This window comes from Trifolium pratense, linkage group LG3 (genome assembly GCF_020283565.1).
Source record: "Trifolium pratense cultivar HEN17-A07 linkage group LG3, ARS_RC_1.1, whole genome shotgun sequence".
In the NCBI taxonomy this organism is placed as follows: Eukaryota; Viridiplantae; Streptophyta; class Magnoliopsida; order Fabales; family Fabaceae; genus Trifolium; species Trifolium pratense.
The window spans coordinates 3,182,082-3,202,193 of NC_060061.1; the positions used below are offsets into that span (position 1 = coordinate 3,182,082).

The 20,112-nt window shown below is 33.7% G+C and overlaps 3 protein-coding genes, 3 non-coding genes and 1 pseudogene across 8 annotated transcripts; 1 reads left to right on the forward strand and 6 right to left on the reverse strand.

Moving 5' to 3' along the window:
* The first annotated feature begins 575 nt into the window (after positions 1 to 575).
* On the forward strand, positions 576 to 5,468 carry LOC123918412 (DNA (cytosine-5)-methyltransferase CMT3-like). 3 transcript variants are annotated; one of them, XM_045970461.1, is made up of 18 exons: positions 576 to 1,005; positions 1,160 to 1,259; positions 1,363 to 1,470; positions 1,574 to 1,693; positions 1,785 to 1,884; positions 1,994 to 2,127; positions 2,236 to 2,301; positions 2,393 to 2,617; positions 2,821 to 2,879; positions 2,998 to 3,064; positions 3,193 to 3,522; positions 3,635 to 3,703; positions 3,812 to 3,898; positions 3,998 to 4,159; positions 4,246 to 4,391; positions 4,488 to 4,557; positions 4,824 to 4,927; positions 5,024 to 5,468. In XM_045970461.1, the coding sequence occupies exons 1-18, from the start codon at positions 806 to 808 to the stop codon at positions 5,199 to 5,201; spliced, it is 2,325 nt and encodes a 774-aa protein (XP_045826417.1). In that variant the 5' UTR covers positions 576 to 805; the 3' UTR covers positions 5,202 to 5,468. The 3 variants fall into 3 exon arrangements, with proteins under 3 accessions (XP_045826417.1, XP_045826416.1, XP_045826415.1); XM_045970460.1 differs by having other exon boundaries at positions 612 to 1,005; positions 1,148 to 1,259; XM_045970459.1 differs by having other exon boundaries at positions 612 to 1,005; positions 4,246 to 4,557.
* A 4,449-nt stretch (positions 5,469 to 9,917) lies between these two features.
* On the reverse strand, positions 9,918 to 10,078 carry LOC123919118. The gene has a single exon (XR_006813047.1). It is a non-coding gene; the product is annotated as a U1 spliceosomal RNA (small nuclear RNA).
* Positions 10,079 to 10,633: 555 nt separating this feature from the next.
* Positions 10,634 to 11,493, reverse strand: LOC123918413 (annotated as a pseudogene).
* Positions 11,494 to 12,652: 1,159 nt separating this feature from the next.
* On the reverse strand, positions 12,653 to 12,803 carry LOC123919146. The gene has a single exon (XR_006813064.1). It is a non-coding gene; the product is annotated as a U4 spliceosomal RNA (small nuclear RNA).
* A 1,605-nt stretch (positions 12,804 to 14,408) lies between these two features.
* LOC123913555 lies at positions 14,409 to 15,875 on the reverse strand. Its single transcript, XM_045964334.1, has one exon. The coding sequence runs from the start codon at positions 15,873 to 15,875 to the stop codon at positions 14,409 to 14,411; it is 1,467 nt and encodes a 488-aa protein (XP_045820290.1).
* Positions 15,876 to 16,623: 748 nt separating this feature from the next.
* Positions 16,624 to 17,920, reverse strand: LOC123913557 (two-component response regulator ORR26-like). The gene is made up of 3 exons (XM_045964337.1): positions 17,791 to 17,920; positions 17,176 to 17,676; positions 16,624 to 17,084 (listed from the first exon to the last, which is right to left on the reverse strand). Exons 1-3 carry the CDS (start codon positions 17,918 to 17,920, stop codon positions 16,624 to 16,626), a joined length of 1,092 nt encoding a protein of 363 aa, XP_045820293.1.
* Positions 17,921 to 19,804: 1,884 nt separating this feature from the next.
* On the reverse strand, positions 19,805 to 19,962 carry LOC123919154. The gene has a single exon (XR_006813070.1). It is a non-coding gene; the product is annotated as a U4 spliceosomal RNA (small nuclear RNA).
* Between the last annotated feature and the right edge of the window lie 150 nt (positions 19,963 to 20,112).

The following is a 20,112-nucleotide window of genomic DNA, read 5'->3' on the forward strand; positions in this document are numbered from 1 at the left end:
TATAATTTATTTTAATTTAAAATAGATAGAGTATTTGATAATAAAAGAGACAAATATATATATATATATATATATATATATATATATATATATATTTTGGTAAAAAAAGAGACAAATATCTTATTAGCTGGACCACTAATATCTAAATTTAGTATTTTTTGTACAAATTTAGTATATAAATAAAACGAAATTTAATCAACAATTTAAAAACTCATTAAAAATCATACTACCATTAGCCTTTGTTTTCAAACGACACACACGTATACTATACATAATGAATTAAGCTATTTCACATTAAAAAAAAAGAAAAAGAAAGAAAGACGCATCATTTCAAAATAAATCCAAAAATACCGCTAAAATAATAAATGAGAAAATAAACCAACATAATCACATTTCCATAAATACTCACAAAAATGTTCAAATTCAAATAGTTTCTCTCTATATTTCAATTTATTAATAATTAATAATAATAATTTAATAATAATAATAATAATAATAATAATAATAATAATTATTATTATTATTATTATTATTATTATTATTATTATTTACTCCATAATTCCATAAAAAGCGGTAATTTGCGGGAACTGAAAGTAATCGCTCTAAATTTCAAAATCGCTCTTCATTCATTCAACCCCTAAAACTAATCGTTCTTCGTTCAAATAAGCGATTATTCTCTTCATTCAAACCCTAAAAGCGATTGTGTTCTTCTTTTCTTGCATCCTCCACACTATTCTCTCTTCAGTTTCTTCTTCTCTTTCTCTCTGTAACAACAAACAAATAACCGATTATTCTTCACTTCTTCATGGCTAAAAAGCGCGTCCGAAAATCTTCCACATCCCCTAACAAACGCCGTCGCAAATCACAAGAAATAGTTTCTTTACTTCCTTCTGAACGGAAGAATGTGAAACAATCATCTCCTAACCTCGATGCCTTCTTCGTCGGAGATCCACTTCCGGCGTCCGAAGCACAAGCAACATGGCCCTTCCGTTACTCAAATCCAGAGTGAGTTTTTTTTTTTTTTTTTAATTATATATATATATATATATATATATATATATATATATATATATATATATATATATATATATATATATATATATATATATATATATATTGTTCTGCTATTAACCTCACAATTGAACAATTTTTCTTGCAGTGGTTCTAGCGAAAACGCTCCCTTAAAAGCGAAATTTCATTACCGTGAAGGAAGTGTTGATGGCGTTGTTTATCAGCTTAATGATACTGCATATGTCAAGGTTTTTTTTATTTAATTTGATGTTGAACATTTTGTCTTCTTAGGGTTTATGGATTTGGATTTGGTGTTAATTTTGTTGATTTGTTGAATATTTTTTGGTTTAGGCTGAGGATGGTAAACCGGATTATATTGCGAGAATTGTTGAGTTCTTTGAAACTTCTGATAACGAACCATATTTTACTGCGCAATGGTTTTATAGAGCGGAAGACACTGTAAGATTGATTTTATTTTATTTTGAACTGTTTTGGGTTCTGTGTATGCTCAGGTGTTTACTGTCTAGTTTATTGTTGATTTTGGTGATTTGAATGTGTGCAGGTAATTAAGAATCACAGTGGTTTAGTTGACAATATGAGGGTTTTCATTTCTGACGTGAAAGATGATAATCCTTTGGATTGTATACTTAGGAAAGTTAACATTGCGCAAGTCTTGCCTAATGTAAGTGTTTTGTTGCCTTTTTGTTTTGTGTTATTTATATATTTGCATTGAGAATTTGAGTATGATTGAAATGTTGTATTTTTATATATAGGTGGATTTGGCTGAGAAGAGAAAGGAAATACCATCCTGTGACCTTTATTATGACATGAAGTACACTGTTCCTTATTTAACATTTTCTAACATTGACAATGGTATGGATTTTTGTAACTTATTTATGATATTGATGATTTGTTTGAACTTTCTGCATTGTTACTTTATTGAATTTTTTGATTTGATTGTGGTTTACTTTGACTGATATAGAAAATGTCAAAATAGAAAGTGAAAATAATGCTGAGAAGTCAGACTGGAGTTTATTGGATTTGTATTCTGGCTGTGGAGCCATGTCTACGGGCCTTTGTTTTGGAGCTTCTATATCTGGCATCAAACTTGTCACGGTATTTAGTCTAATTTGCATAACATGTTTTGGTTCATTTTAACCTTTGTTGTAAGGAATTTATTTTCAGTGTACTGATTTATAATGTTAATTTTTGTTGACTTCAAAGAGGTGGGCTGTTGATATGAATAAATATGCCTGTGAAAGTTTGAAGCTAAATCACCCTGAAACACAGGTATGTTTTTGTTGTTATCTTATAGTTGATGCTTGTCATTTTAACTTTGTTGTTAATATGCATGTATTGCTTCCCAATCTGTGAAATTCAGGTTAGAAACGAGGCTGCAGAAGACTTTTTAAATCTTCTAAAAGAGTGGGAAAAGCTCTGCAATGAGTTTATATTTAAACCGTTAGAAAGTGCAGCTTCTGATGAAAAAGCTGATGATGAAGAGCCAGAAACTCAATCGGACTCTGAGGAGTTTGAGGTGGAAAGGTTTATTTCAGTTTGCTATGGCGATCCCAATGAACAAAAGAAACCAGGACTGTACTTTAAAGTATGTTTGCTTCAAACTTGCATATTAACTTGATTATTGTTTAAACATATAGCTACTAGCCTACCATATCTTTGATACTAGGTTATTGCTTAAAATATGCATAGATACTTCTTGCACAAAGTTTATATATAACTTGATTTTGTGTAATGATTTTTTCTTAGTTTTTGATCATTATTTTATGTTTTCAATTTATAACCATTCAGGTGCAATGGAAGGGCTATGATTCCAATTATGATACATGGGAGCCAATAGAGGGAGTAAGGTATACTCCATCTATTGACTATTGTCTTACTTACCTTTGATTCACTAAAGTTCTCTGTTACTTAATTCTTAATAGCTAAATCTATGCAAGATTCTAAATGTGATTACAATTGTAACAGTGAATGTAAAGATGCCATGAGAGATTTTGTTACAAAAGGATATAAGGAAAAGTTATTGCCTCTTCCTGTGAGTCTCACCACTCATTATTGGCTTGCACTCATCTCCCTTACTTCTGATGGTTTATCAACTGTTTTTTTTTCTTCTTCCAGCTATTTATAAAAAAACTGATTTTCTGCTACTTTATGCTTGTTCAGGGTCAAGCTGATTTTATTTGTGGGGGACCACCTTGCCAAGGAGTTAGCGGATACAATCGCTTCAGAAACCAAAAAGCTCCGTTGGAGGATGTGAAAAATAAGCAACTAATTGTGTATATGGATATCATTGATTTTTTGAAGCCGAAGTATGTACTGATGGAGAATGTTGTTGACATTTTGAAATTTGCCGGTGGGTTTTTGGGCCGCTATGCCGTAGGCCGTCTTGTGTCCATGAATTATCAAACTAGAATGGGAATGATGGCTGCAGGGTCGTTTGGCCTTCCGCAGTTTCGGATGCGTGTTTTTCTTTGGGGAGCTCTTCCTAATCAAGTAAGGCCATTGTTTGTAATACTGGATTTTTGTTTTGATGTCATATTTACGTTGATCTTTAAATGTTTTTTCAAATGGAAGGTTAATGACTTTTATACTGTTGTGTTTGTAGAATTTGCCTGCGTATCCGTTACCAACTCATGAGGTTGTTTCAAGAGCTGTCATACCCACCGAGTTTGAAGTAAGAACTGATAGAATTATAAATGTTTGTGCCATTTTCTTAGTTAAGGATACTGTTTTCTGATTGCAAAGTTTTAATCAATGGAGTCTGGTTGTTGTCAAAATGCAGGAAATCACAGTTGCTTATGCCGCTAATGAGAATTGTAAGCTGGCTAATGCAGTTTATCTTAAGGATGCAATAAAAGATCTCCCTGCTGTATGTTCATTCAGACTCAAATATATTGTGAATATAGTTTGTTTGATTCTTATAAAATTTTGATGTCGTGTCTTTCCTTGGATTTTATTTTTCAAACAGGTTAATAATGATGAGAGCCAGGATGAAAGGAACTATGGGACAACCCCTATTACAGATTTCCAAAAATATATAAGAGCACCAAGTGGAAAGCTGTATGATCATCTCCCGTATAAATTAAATAAAGATGACTACGAAAGAGTGTGCAAAATTCCAAAGACAAAGGTTTCATACCTTGTATTAAAATTACATGCTGTTTGTTTTTTTTGTCGCTCGATGTTATTATTAATTTTGTCTGCTTTCCTTTTTAGGGGGCAAACTTTAGGGACTTACCCGGAGTGATCGTTAAAGGCAGAAAAGTGGAATGGGATCCCGCAGTTGAAAGAGTCTTGCTAACATCTGGGAAGCCTTTGATACCCGATTATGCCATGTCATTTGTTCGTGGGACCTCAACTAAGTATGTATATGTGCACATTATCTGTTTTCTATCATCAAATTTTCTGGTTATTTCAATCTATATCAAGTTTCTCATGTCCTTGCTGAAAAACGACAGGCCATTTGGTCGTTTGTGGTGGGATGAAATTGTGTCTACAGTTGTAACAAGGCCAGAGCCTCACAATCAGGTTATTATCCCAAACCGTACATCCATTATATCTGGTTAAACTAATGCCACTTATTCAATCGCCGCGTTGCAAAATCTCTTTAAAACAATGTTGCATTTGAGTAATGTTATCTACTGAAGGGTTATTATGTTAGCATTTTTAATTAAACTCATCCGGCAAAGTCCAATTTTTGGACTTGTTTAAGTGGCAGTTTTTATTCTTGATCGTTCTCTTTTTTATACATCATTGTGCATTATTATCTTAATCCTAAGTAATTCTATTTCTAGGCCCTTCTCCACCCACTCCAAGACAGAGTTCTTACCATTCGAGAGAATGCAAGGTTACAGGGATTTCCAGATTGCTATCAACTTTGTGGCACTGTCAAAGAGAGGTATGTTTAGAAGGATTACCAAATGTAAACAAGATGTAGTTAATAGTTTGTGTATTTCTTTCTTGGCACTCAATGGTTCTTCTATCTTTAATGCAGGTACATACAAGTTGGAAATGCAGTTGCTGTTCCTGTTGCTCTTGCTCTCGGATACACGTTAGGATTAGCTATTCAAGGACTGTCTGACAACAAGCCTTTGATGACTCTCCCATTCAAGTATCCAAGTTGTCTTGCCCAACTTTTGGCTATAGTTAAGGATGATGATTCAAGCCTCTGATCATCTTTCTACAATCCCAATCTCCCATTTTTAGGTAGAATTTCCATTTTAAGTTGACAGTACACTGTGGGTTGAAGGATTGTATGAATGATTGTTTGTACAATTATTAACATTATTTTAATGATTTAACATTCACTTTAGTGCAGTGCAATATGTATGCTTCACAAATTGGAATTGAGTTGATGACACTTACGTTTAATCCAAGTTATTGTTATCTCGGTCTTCAAACATATTAAGTTATCTTACAATCAGTTCTTTTGTTTTTAATCCTGGAAGGATAATGTTGTGGAATTTTTTTTTTTATGCAAGTTTTGATTAATACTCAATATATACACACATGATTCAACCAATGAATTAGTTCAAATCTTGGTCCTCTTAAGCATGTGATCATCAGGAGTTCTATTTTTGGCTCATGCGTATAGTGGTGGCAAAGCGGGCAAGCCTGCCCCGTTTAGGCTCGGCCCGCTTAAAATCACAGCCCGCCCCGTTTAATGGCGGACAAGCGAGTTGGCGGGCCGGCTCGTCAAACAAAAAGTTTTTTTTTTGTTTTTTATTTTGACACTTGCGTTGTTACGAAAAACAAGTATATAGCTTATTAGACAAAATCATCAAGGAAGTATGCCATAAATCCATTGATTATATACTTATATGTAGTCACTCTAATTATCAAGAAAGTATTTGACTATGTGTTTAAGGTAATGAATAAAAAAGAATAAAAAAAGTAAAAGAATAAAAAAAAATAAGTTACACTAGAAATCCAGTGAAGAAGAAGAACAAGTATGAAGTCCGAAGAGACAAAAAGAAGCAAGAACAACAATAAGAGAGAAAAACGACAACAAGTAATCCTAAATTTGGCACCGATTGTAACAATGAATAGAAGGAAAAAAAAACTCAATTTATTTTAAATAAGTCTTGTATTTTATTGGGTTGGGTCATCTTATACTATTCATTACTAAAAAAAAATAATATTTTTATGTAACTTGCAGGCCGGCCCGTCTCGCCCCGTTTTTTAAGCGAGTTCGGCGGGACGGGCCAATTAAAGAGGTCGAGCTCAAATCTTAGGCTCAGCCCGCCAAAACTGGTGAGGCAAATGGGCCGGCCCAGTGGATTGGACCCATTTTGCCACGCCTACATGCGTATGAAGAAAATTGGTTGAGAGGGGAGAACCCACCTTGTGTGCTCATAGGTTTTCGGATGGAGATTAGTCATCGCTAAATGCGGTGAAAACTTTGTACTAATATCATATTAACAAAAAATTGATGCATATTTTGTTTACGTTCTCATTATGTTTGCCACAATTTTCTGAAACCTCTACGCTCCTCATCTTATGGCCATGGATTAATACTAATTGACTTCATCAGCTACCAAATTGCAACATTATTCTAAATTGTCTGAAGTCCATATGAAATATAGGGTGACGCAATTTGCCACCACAACAATTGTACACATTTTTTCTCAAGAAAAAAAAAAACAATGTACATATTATATTATATTTAAATTTGGTTAACTTACATATCTATCTTTATCTATCTAATCTAATGGGGAAATGAATTTTATATTTTTATGTGGTCACATATTTATGCTGTTAACAATCCCAGTCGTTAATTTCCTTCAAAAAAAATAAAATAAATCCCAGTGTTAATTTTGATTGGACAACTTATATAATAAGATATATTTTTATCAAACTTAGAAATCGTTTAATTTTTTTTATCTAATGATTATCGATGTGTTGACCATATAAATGCAAAATTTTCATAATACTATTATTATTTGAAATTTTGGTCATGGTTGATAGATAGTCTTCATCCATTATTTATGGTCAAGAGTTTGATCCAAACATTAAGAATTTTTTTTTTTTTGGTACATTCCAAACATTAAGATTTAAGATGTACAAATTATATTTAAATACCACGGTTCATATCACAACATTATTCTTAACCGTACAAAGTATTTTCCCTCCTCACCCATAAGTCACACACTAACAAACATTTAGACGTGTCCAAAGTACAATGTCTCTCACAACCAAATTATCAGTAACTATGAATCAGAATCAACCTAGCCCCTTAAATAATTTTGAATGCCTTATACGTTAAAGGATTAACTAGTAAAAGTGGTACTATGTTGATCAATAAAATATGATATTATATTTAGGTCCTCCTAACTCCTAAGCATCTTGTCTTGTAAATATGATTGAACAAAGACTAGTTGTCACTCAAACATATCCTTGTCTTAGAAACACCATTCTACCAAACTACATAGAAAACCAAAAATGGAAGCCATTTCAAAATTTCCATATACACATCAAAACCATTAAGATCCATTAGTTTTCCTACAAGAGGAAACCCTTCTTCTCAAAGAATTGAATCACTTCTAAACAATCTAAAACCATATCATTATCAACACTTTCTCTCAAGTAACAATTATTCAGAATCAGAGAAAATTCATAGTGACTTAGTGAATCTTGCTGAGATATACAACTGCATAGAAGAATTCTTCAATTCTCAACAAACCAAACAATCTCTTCTACACTACCAAGATGGAAAACTCATATCAGATTCATTGTGTGACTCAGTTATATTAAGATCGTTAGAGACATTGAATATTAATATTGATAGTTTCGAAGGTTGATTAGATTGTATATTTAGATGTTTGGTAAAAAATAGTGTTGTTTCTGAATATGTTAGCTCATTAGGCTATGTTAGCTCATTAGGCTAACATAAGCTGAAAAGTAGAGTAAAATTTAATGTTATTCGTGACTGCGAGAATGATGTTATTCTATAAATCAATCTATGTTTGAATGAGAGCATTATGATTTTGGGTTATATTATATCTTTCCATAAATAAAATATATTAAACTAAAATAGTAGGACTTTACCCCACAGGAAGTGCTTCCAGAAATTCTCAAACCCCAAGCCTAAGAGGGGGTTTGGAAATAGTTTTCAACCAACAATAAACTTGGCTTGTTTTTATATAAAAACGCCTAAGTTAATACCTCATTAGCTGCATCATTGCCCCAAGCGCCTAACTTGGCTTGTTTTTATATAAACTTCAGACTCATCTTGTTTCTCATATGGGCGATGTGGGACTAAGAAACTCAATTTTGGTGCTAAATCACACCTCTCATCATCACTCTTTTCCTTGATTCAAGTGTGGGCTAAATAAATAAATCACCTCCCAAATCCCTCTTGCAGTATAATAATAATCCATTTGCAAAATTAAAATTTCCTTTACGATACGCATTACAACTAAATAGTCTGGTGTGGCATAAGATCCTGCTGTGACTGAATTTATCATCTGCATCACATAATCTTGCCACAATGCATTTTTTCCAGTTTTCAGGTCTGATCGTAAAATTTAGTCTTTGAATGTCCAGTAATGTGTGTATATGAATGCTTTGGAAAGACCGTAATGAGAAGATTTTTAAGAACAAGGTCAGACCGCCGGAAAATTGGGTAGAAGAAACTAAAATTTTGTTGTTGAAATGACTAATAGGAAAGGTGAGTCGGTGACCGGTTTCAAGTTTCAACTACCATCTTAGCCAATGGATTCATAGGGACCTGTCTATTAGCATATGGAGATTGATCCTCACTCAAATTGTACTAATGTATTTTATCCATATTGTTAGTTTGATCTTTGGAATTGAATGTGGCTTTGTAACTATTCATTTTGAAGTGGTTAGCAATCTGCAACATTTTGCAGGTAGTTGGCTTTTGTTTCAACTATGGGTGGGAAATGGGAATGTATGACAAATTTTGTGTAGAAAAGCCTCAAGTGTCTTACTCAAAACCTCTTGCAGAAACTAATGAATCAATGTATGAAATCTTTGGTCCATCATCTCCACATAGATGAGAAAATTGAAGGTTTTCCCCTTAGGGAGACCATATAGTAGTACAAATGTGAAGCTTTGGATCTAACTGTTACTTAGCACACATTGGATTAAGGAAATTGAGGTCCTACAAGATAAGGGGCAGGACAGTGAGTACTAGCTGAGAGATAAGATTACTGCATAGTGTGTTTGTTAATGTTATAATAGTAAAACTGCTTCATGAGTATTTTCCATAACAAATAAGACTGCACATATCAAACAATGGTAAGCATAAGCAAATTGCTTACATTTGGTTCAAAGTTTCTATAACTCTATAAGCCTATTGCTGTATTGCATAATGATTGTTATAGTACATTGTAATATTAAGTCTCTCTCCAACCCCTCTTGCAGTATTATAAATTGAACTGCAATCCTGTATTGAGCAAACATTTGCCTATAGAATACCTACAAGCTATAGCCTTTATAGATTGGAGAAGTAACTTGCAATGAATATTTTCCTTAACAAATCATCCTGCATGCACTTATCTATCAGGGCTTTATAAAGGAGTAATTGCAATAAAGATTTTCTTTTTACAAAGGAAATTTTATTAATACTATAGAGTAGCACAAGACATTTGCACTACATCAATGATAAAAAAAAATTCAGCTATAGTATAACCTTAGAATTTTCATCAAGTAACCTTTCCATGATCACCAATATCCTACAACAGCATCCTTTGAAGTTTGAACAATTCCAAAATCCACCTTTAAAGTCCCCAATTTCAAAAGTAATATGCTCATAACTCATCGCCACATGATATAAATGTTTGCAATCTAAAACATAGTAGAAAACTCCAATTGAACACAGAAAGACAGTCATTTGCATTCAAAAACATTAGAAACTAGATTTGAAAGGGGCCGCGCGAACGCAGGCCCCCACGGCAACAAATTATGATGTAGGCTCCACCACTTGGGTAGACCTTAGGCTAGCGCCCCTCCTAAGTGCAATGGAGGTCACTTGCCTAGGCCATGGGCCTTCTTGATCACCCATTGACCCCATCCAGGTAAGTATGTTTCAATGTATCATACACTTCTCTTTTATACTTAATGCTCTATTCTATTGACTCTTATATTGGCGATGTGGGACTCAAACAACATGGAAGTGTTTCATTCAGAATGAGAAAAACAAAAAAGAGCAACACAATCTTTTTTAAAGCAAATATGAGATGTGTAGTAGCCATGCAGTCTTGTTGAATATATTTTCAGATATTGATCGTTTCTTGTTGCTGAAATTCAATTGTTGGCTACATAATCTTGATTTTCTGACAAATATTTGTTTTGGGTTTCAACAATCTTTATCTTACTTTTCTGCTACTAAGTGCTTAAGTTTTAGCTACACCTTTTATAGATGATTCTGTTTGTTTTCCAAAAAGATTTAGCAATTTTACTTTTTAGGCAAATAACACAATCAGACATTAATGAAAATTTGTAACTTCAAATTGAAAGTAAAAGAGCCGAAATATAGGACAAAAATTTGTTGTTTCTATTTGATTGTATCACTATTGATTGTATATTCACTATTTATACACAAATTGACTGTACAAATTTTTTCAATCCTCAACAGATCCTAAGATAGAGTCACTGTGTTCAAAAGACAGACTCTAGTTTTAACTAAACGCCTAAATACACTCTCTAAACCATTTTCTATCATATCAATAGCATTTTCCAAAGCCTCAAAATTTTCATGTGTAGCCTGCATCTTGGAAACATCAGAACCTTCACTTAAAAGGGTTCTCAAAGATACTTCTACACACTGCAATTCGTTGAAATTCTCCAACTTCTCTTCACATGATATTGTTCTCTTATGCATTAACTTTGCCACTTTCATCCATTTGGTTTCCATTGACTTTGATGAATATCCAACCAAGAAAGACAAAATGGATTGAAAGATAGTCATGTTCATTACTATGACCTCTCTAAGAACTCTTATCACAGAAACAACTTCTTGATCTTGATTCAAAAGCGAGGAAGCTCCAAATTTACTTTCCATGTGTTTTAAAGATGTGATCAACTTTGTGACATTCTTTTTCATTTTCTTTGTGAAAAATTTATATTCGGCTACACTTGTTTCAATGCTTGAATCTCCCTTTCTCCTTCTAAGAGAAGAGTGAAGTGATTGAACATTTTCTTTAACTTGTAACATGGTGTCCCTTGTGATGCCACAAACATCCAAAATTTTCACCGAACCATCCATTAACTCTTCTACGAATTTCTCACCTTGATTGTGAGAAATAGCCTTTTGTGTTGATGTCATATTGAGAAGATCTTCCATTGAAATATATAAATCTTCAAGATAGGAAAGGCCAATGGTTATTGAATGAGATGTGGATGTTGATGTGGCTTCCCATGTCTTGATTTTGCATAGCTCTTGTTCTATTCTTGTTGAGAAGGAAAACTATTTGAGCGAAGATGGTACTTTGCTGCCATCTTAATTGATCTTTAATTTGTTGTTTGTGTCTCTTTTCTAAGATAATTGTGAAGGTCAATGTTTGTGATGTTACCAAGTCCATGGCTCTCTCTTTATATAAGAGCTATTCATGATATTGGTTGATAATTATTAGTTTCGTATAATAATAAGGAAATAAAATACGTAGCACTTGTTAAATCATGTGGTGCCTACTGCATTTCCCATTGAATATGGTAAGCTTGTTACATATTTGTCCAACATTATGAATTTGTTAATGATATTTGCATTGGATCATATTCTGCAATATGATATTGAAATAAGTTTGAGGTGCATGATGATTATAGCTGGCATGTTTTCCTAGTGTTGGCAATCAGAAAACCTCACTATAGTCATCAAATTTTTTGTCTCCTATGTTGCCACAGCTACACTCATCATTTCTGTTTACCGACACTCATAGGACGTGATAGTTATATACCTCAATAGTCATTACCATTATGTCATGAATAATTCACAATGTTTGGCATAAATGTGACAAGTTGACCAATTTTTAAGGAAAACACATGCTCATGTAGATTAAGAGAGGTTAGCTGCATATATATTGCATTATAATTTTTCAATGAAGCTTGAACTGCTTGCTATTATATATAGCGAGAGTGTTAAGGACGTGGCGAGAATTAATAAGTATCATAATGATAGAATGAACTTGAGATGGCAATTCTTGGATTGATGACATATTTTCGTAGAAGTCTGATTGGTTGATTGATGCATCTAACTGCTACCCTGCCTGACATTTTCTTAGAAGTCTGATTGTGCTTGTGAATGGTATCTCAAGGCTGCAAAGAGTGTCCTTAGAGAAGGGATCGAAGAAGATGAGGATTCATGACTGTTCCTTTATTCCTAGAAGATGAAAGGGATCTTGTGTTCATTTTGGTCCCTTGCCAGCATGAACATCATCTGACCTGACCAACGGAATTGACAATAAGGGAGTTCTTTTTAATAACTGTAATTACGGGACATGTTTGGCATCGCTCAACACTAGTACCGAAAAATCAATGTTCGCAAAATTGGCCAAATTAGATAATAGACCATTTGATAATACAGAAAAGAAAATTAGCCCAATATGAGCAAATTGTAAGGACCTTTACTTATGAACATATAAATATTGAACTATGATTGTAGGACTTTACCCCAAAGGGAGTCCTTCCAGAAATTCTCGAAGGCTTGAGGAAACCCCAAGCCTAAGAGGGGGTTTGGAAATAGTTTTCAACCAGCAATAGACGCGCCTCGGTTAGTACCTCATTAGCTGCGTCATTGCCCCAAGCGCAAAGATAGTTTTTGCTATGCACCTTTGCTTGTTTTTATATATACTTGAGACTCATCTTGTTTCTCATATGGGCGATGTGGGACTAAGAAACTCAATTTTGGTGCTAAATCACACCTCTCATCATCACTCTTTTCCTTGATTCAAGTGTGGGCTAAAGAAATAAATCACCTCCCAAATCCCTCTTGCAGTATTATTCATTCATTTGCAAAATTAAAATTACCTTTAGGATATGCATTGCAACTAATTAGCTAGGGACTTAGTGCAAACCGAAAGGAGGCGTTTTAAATGAATCTCAAATTGTGGAATGGAGGAAAATGTGTCACACTTGTTCTTTGAATGTCCAGTAAATAGTCTGGTGTGGTATAAGATCTTGTTGTGGTTGAATTTATCATCTTAGCCAATTGATTCATAGGGACCTGTCATGATGGAGAGTGTCCATAGAGACAGCAGTTTCTGGTTTGGAGAAAAAGAGGAACAATCTGAGTCGAGAAGGGGAGGGAGAAGGGTTTGAAGACAAACGATCATATTCTTCGATCATGTTTTGGAGGTCTTCATCGGTGGAAACAGTGATGAGATTGTCAAGGTCTTCATTGGGAAGATGGTACTTAAGAGTAAATGATCATAATGAGATCAGTTGTCTCATTATGATAATGATAACGGGGAGACGATACCACTGCTGCCACCGAGTTATGATGCATTTGTGATATGTGGAGTGAATGAAAACTATGGAGGAGGAGGAGGAGTGTGTTATTTTGTGTGATTTAATTCTTGTATATATATATATATATATATATTATACTTTCTTATATCTAAGCATCATTGCAAAGATATTATCATTGAACTATGTGTTAGCACGTGCAGAACTTTGGTTTACAAAGTTGCAAACTTGGGAGTGAAGTTATTTGTCCCCTTTGAATTGGCCATCCCTCACCTACTAGGGACGGTTTATGCAACATACCCTCGTCATATCAGAGATCTTTCTTCTGATGATTTTTCTGAGGTTTGTTCATGCTCTTGTCAATTCTTACATCAAGTACTCTGATCTTTTTAATGAATGTGATCATAAAAAAACATGGTAAGCTCTTATTATATAATAATTGTTGATGTATAAGCTATTTCTATAATAATAAAAGGTAAAATAAATTCAAACTATTTTCATATAAGCTAATTGTCTAATTTCTTAGTTTGTGTTTGATAGCAATTGGTCGAGCTTGGTGAGAAAATTGGTTATGTCAATACCGGACTTGAAGAAGATGAGATCGAACCTTTTTTTTTTTTTTTTTATACTGAGATGAGATCGAACCTTACATAACTAAGGAAGACTAAGCTTCAGTTTTGTGAAGATGCCTCAAAGCATCAAGTAGACAGAAAATGTAGCATCTGTCAGGTAGCTAGTTTCTACCATTTTTTTTTTTTGAAAGTTCCTAATGTGATCTTTTTTTTTAGGGAAATAATGTGATCCTTAATAGCACTAAATCCACTATATAGATAATGGTTAGTGACCTTATATTTTTCAGATAGAAGATCCCCTATATAAGTAGTCACTAAAATAATGAACAAAAAGTCCAATCAAACCTCAATATCATGCCACATAATTTTCTCTTGTTGAAATCATACTTGCTGTGAGTTTTTGTTTAGCTGCTGAATTTTATCTGTAGGAAATTGTTTTGAAACATCTGATATTGCTGCTCCAGCAACCGCCGGGGTCATGGATTGGTACTGAGACGGTGCATTTGCATTTGCATGCTGTTGCTGTGTTTGTGTATAGTATATTTGTTCTTGCATAGCTCCACCATAGTCATAACCATAAATAGGGTGTGGTGGATGGTGAATATTTTGAGGCAAATTCACATATTGCTGCTGAAATTGGTTGGAAGGTATTTGAATAAAACCAGAATTTGATGCAACAGGAGCTTTATAAACACTTGGAGTCACTTCAGATACAACACTTTGTGGTATTTGTGGCCTAACTGAGGCTACTACATTTGTGTCAGCTATATTGGGTTGCAAAGCCATGTTGTATGGTTGTGTAGATCCAAGTCCAATAGGCATCACATAAATTGGGAACTGATTAAGTTGTTGGTGTGATTGTGGTGCATAATAAGGGTAGTATGATGATATTGGCACTTGACCTGTACCTATAGGACGGTGAATATAGACAAATTGATTTTGATATGTGGCGGGTTGTTGCGGATTTTGATCCAGTTGTTGGGCTGAAGTGTAAGTAGAATTGTTTACTTGTTCCCCTTGCTGATTTTGATCACTTTTGACCTGTGATTGCACATGAAAAGCATCATCTTGCTTCACATTCGCCATTTTTACATCGTCAAAGTTGTTATCCTCCTGCTGTTGCTGCTGCTCCATATCAACAAGCTTCTGTTCATCAATGCGAACTCGTATTTGAGGAAGATTATCAAATGAATAATTAAACATGTTGTCCTCCTCGTCCACAGGTGCGGAATAATCCACATCAATTAAATGCTCCTTGTTGACGTTATTATTAGTATTTTCATCGTTGCAGCTAGAAGCACTTGCATCATAATCATCAATGTTGAGGAGGCAATTATCAACAACTGCAGCAGAATCAGAAACAACCCGAGAGAGAATCCCTGAGTTGTTGAGAGCTTCCACGAACCACGAATGATTAGAGTCGTCATAGTGGAGAGTGTCCATGGAAACAGCAGTTTCTGGTTTGGAGAAAAAGAGGAACAATCTGAGTCGAGAAGGGGAGGGGGAAGGGTTTGAAGACAAACGATCATACTCTTCGATCATGTTTTGGAGGTCTTCATCGGTGGAAACAGTGATGAGATTGTCAAGGTCTTCATCGGGAAGATGGTACTTAAGAGTGAATGATCTTCTTCCATGAAGGAGATTGCGGGAGAGGTGAGAACAAAGGTGTGTTAAGGATGAGTGGCGGTCCATGGCCACAATGCGAGTGTCTCCGCCTACATAGTAAAGGGAGTTGTCACGTGGCATGATGTGGCCCCCGTAGCTGCACAAGAGACGAAGTTTGGAACCTGGCACTTGCAGGAGGTTAGTTGGGGAGGACACCACTTGTGCCACTAAGTTAGGATGCATTTGTGATATGGGGGTTGATGGATCCATCACATATTTTGTGTGATTCAAATCTTGTAGATAGCATAGCATATATATCATACTTACATAAGCATCATTGCCAAGATATATCATTGAACTAAGTGTAAGCACGTGCAGAACTTTGGTTTACAAAGTTGCAAACTTGAATGAAGTTATTTGTCCCCTTTGAATTGGCCATCCCCTCACCCCTCGAGGGACGGCTTATGCAGAACACGACTTCATTTGTCTTTTATAAAAAGAATCCGAGAGAGTAGTATACTATATGAACGGCAAAAATCATATTTTGAGCTTTTCCATGTTTGGGGGTTTTCAAACCAGTTTTTGGATCCAACAATTCTTGCACTCTTATAACTTATAATAATTGTTTGATGCAAAACATAGTACTAAAATTTTATGCTTTTCCTAACTCTATGACAAAACAAAGTACTACATTTACTTTTCTCTAGGTGATAAATCTTTTGCAATATAAAGTATTTAGATTCACTTAGCAAAGCATAAGTATTATATAAAAGAATTAAAAATAAATGAAGGGATTATCAAATAATAACAAAAGAAATTAATTATTGACAGAAATAGCCATTCAAAAAAAAAAGGAGTATTTAATTACATGATTAATGAAAGTCTTCCATGACCTTTTGTCCTATGTACTACTATTCCTTCTTCCAGTAGAAACAATTAATAAAAGAATTCATCGATCATCATACTATTATATCTCATCAACAGCAGCTTTCTAACACCAATCAAATTTGCCATATTCAGATGAATGCCATGCTTCATCATATAGGTATGATGAACCATCTACCATCATGTTGGTTTCGTTAGTAAACAATTTGGAAATATCAAAATCATCAAACACATTCTCATGCTGTTGTGCTTGTGCAGGAATGTTGTAATCACATTGTATGTTTGCTGAATTCAGTACAACATTTTGGTCCTGTTCTGCAGCAGGCATTGACTGAACAACTTCAACACTTTCATTCTGTTCTGGCATTGGCATTGATTGAACAACTTCAAGGCTTTCATTATTAGGAATATGATATTGATTCTGCTTTCCACTTTTTGACAGTTCCTTCTTTAACTTTGTCTTTTTACCCTTCAAACCAAGTCTCACTTTCTGCAAATGGCTAGCAACATGGCTTTGTGTCAAACCTCGAACATTCATCAATTTAGTAATATTTTTTGGCGTTGCTTCTGAGAAAAAAAATTAACACATACAAGTGAGTTTATTGAAATATAAAAACAGAGAAAATAAAATAAAAAGATTTGAGACAAAGAATCTTACTATCTATGCCAAGTTGATTCACAACTTTTATAAATTGTTCTTTAAGTTTTGGGTCTGACCATGATATACGATTCTTCTTTGTTGGAGGTTGATCATGATCATTATCACTATATTTTTCAAGAACATAAGCATTGGTTTCTTTTGTTGCAGTTTCATGATTTCTCTTCATTATTTTTAGTCCTGTTTTTACCTCCAAGATTCTACAAATTTGATCTTGGTCTTGAATCGTTACAACATGTTGCCACATGTTGTTGATATGATTCACATTCAAAGGTTTAACCCAATATTCACATGCCCCTTTTTCAATAGCCTTCATTCTTGCATTTGTTGTGTCATCAACTCCCATCATTATGATTGGAATTTTGATTTCTTGTGTAACACGTTGCAAAAAATCGTATGAATCCATGTCCGGCATTTGAGCTTCAATTACTATCACATCAAAAGAACCCTTTGTTTCTCTCAAAAGATGCACGGCAAAAGAAGCCGCAGCGCATGTGGTAACTAGAACAAACAAACAAACATAAAAGTGAGAACTTTTACACAAAAAAATTAAGACTTTAAGTTAACAGAATTTAATATAAAATTGAATAAGGTATGATAAATTAATTAACAAACCTTCATAGTTGCATTGAAAGCACAAATCCGCAATGGCATTAAGTTGAGTGGTGTCATGATCAATGATAAAGACTCTTAAACCCTCCGGGAATCGGTCGGGAAGGTGATGGATGTCAGTGGAAAAAGCCATAGCTAAAAGGGAAGAATGCAATTAAAAGAGTTCTTGAAGAAGAAGGGAAGAGTGACACTCAAGAGTGACACTCAAGAAACAGAAACTTCAAAGGGAATTGGTTTGTATCGTTAATCGTTAATAGTATATATATAAGGAAAGAGTAACACCCAAGAAATTGAAACAGATTTAATCTTGCATTAATATCTCATATCTTAACAAAGATTTGTTACAGTAAAAAAAGATTTGTTTTTTTTTTCTGTTACAATATTTGTTTCTTTTTCCGAAATATATTTTTTCTGTTGATATCTTTTTAGCATGTATCTCTCAACAAACTATTTTTTTATTCTTTCAAATTAACAATATATTTTTTTCTTAATATCTTAATAAATTAATTAAATATATATATTTTGTTATATCTTTTTCTTTAAAATAGAATTTTTAAAAGGACAAACCTTATAAACAGTATATTTTTCTTGTTAACCGCTGTTTCCAAGTTCCGTTAAACATAAATTGCACAGCAATTAATCACTGACAGCTAGAGCCAACCATGATTTTTTTAGATTGATGAAATTCACCCCTTGTATTGCAACGACCACCATATACTTCCAGTATTTAGAATTAATTTTTTAAAAGATAAAAGGCACTTAGGCCCATTTTTTGTAAAAAAATATATATCTTTAAATGAAATAAAATTTTAATTGTATCTAAAATTCTTCATTACGCGCAGTGGGGGATCCACCATCCGGCCAGTTCGGGCACTTGCCCAGACTTTAGTAAAAAATTGATATGTTAGAGGTTAATTTAGGGCAAAATTAAGATTTTTAGGAGTTAGTTTAAGGCAAAATCGAGATATTTTTATTCAAAACTGAAATTTTTCAGTGCAAAAACTACGATTTTTGTTTAAAACTGAGATTTTCACATACTTTAAATTTTCTGACTTCGCCATTGATTACGTGTGTTTTGTACCCAATTTTGATTATTATAATATGTTCATTCCGAGTTGGTTTTTTAGTAGAAAAGATGTGATTTTGGGTTCGAAAGTTGTGATTTTGAGTTCCATTCAAATGTTTTGGTTTTTTATTTAAGGTGCAGGCCTGCAGGGATAAGCGTGAATTTAGTTTAGGTATGGGTACGCAAACTAAGTTTACGAATGTGCATGTGCGTTCATTTCACGTATGGTACACATTCTTGCATTTAGTCCGTTCACAAAAAATAAAATGGGTTTATTGTAGTTTTGATCTTTCTATTTTTACCGTTTTGCGGAATTGATCCCTATATTTTAGATTTTGATAGTTTTGGTCCATCAAACAAACATTTAGTCTAAAATATGGTAATACATGTTTTAAATGAAATTTTAAAAACAAATTTTCTTAGAATTTCATCAAGGTCGGTTTTCTATCATTTAATCATATACCACATCGTTTAAAAATATGACATCAATTTCTTTTAGTTAAAAGATATTACGGAGACCAAAGCTAACATTTCTTTTTTTTTTTTGTTAGGAAAACTAACATTTTTTAAAAAGATGACCAATTCCACAAAATATAAAAAATAAAAAAAAAATAAAAAAAAAAAAATAGAAGGACCAATAAAACAAGATTTCATTCCCAAGTTTCAGATCCCAAACACATGCAATTCATTTATCAGGAAGCTATTATTAATACAAGTTTAGGTAAATTATGATTATATTCAACACTAGCATGACCGAAAAATCAATGTCCATAATATTGGCCAAATTAGATAATAAACCATTTGATAATACAAAAAAGAAAACGCCATTTATCGTTATCTTTAATGGCAAGGCTCAAATCACACATCAAACTAGCACAATGTGCAGTTCAAAGATTAATTAAAAGTTAAGGAAGGATCTTTACTTATGAACATAATTAAATATAAATATTGAACTTAGGATTTTACCCCAAAGAAAGTCCTTCCGAAAATTCTAAAAGGCTTCAGGAGACCCCAAGCCTAAGAGGGGTTTGGAAATAGTTTTCAACCAGCAATAGACGCGACTTGGTTAGTACCCCACTAGCTGCGTCATTGCCCCAAATCATCAGGTGCTTCTATTTATACACACTCTATTACTTACGCACGTTTAACTTGGTCGATGTGGGACTTCACAAATCATCAGCTCAATTCTTCTAAAGAAGAACCTATATAATAGTTCTAGTCACCAAAACTTAACAAAATAGATACACAATATTTGATTA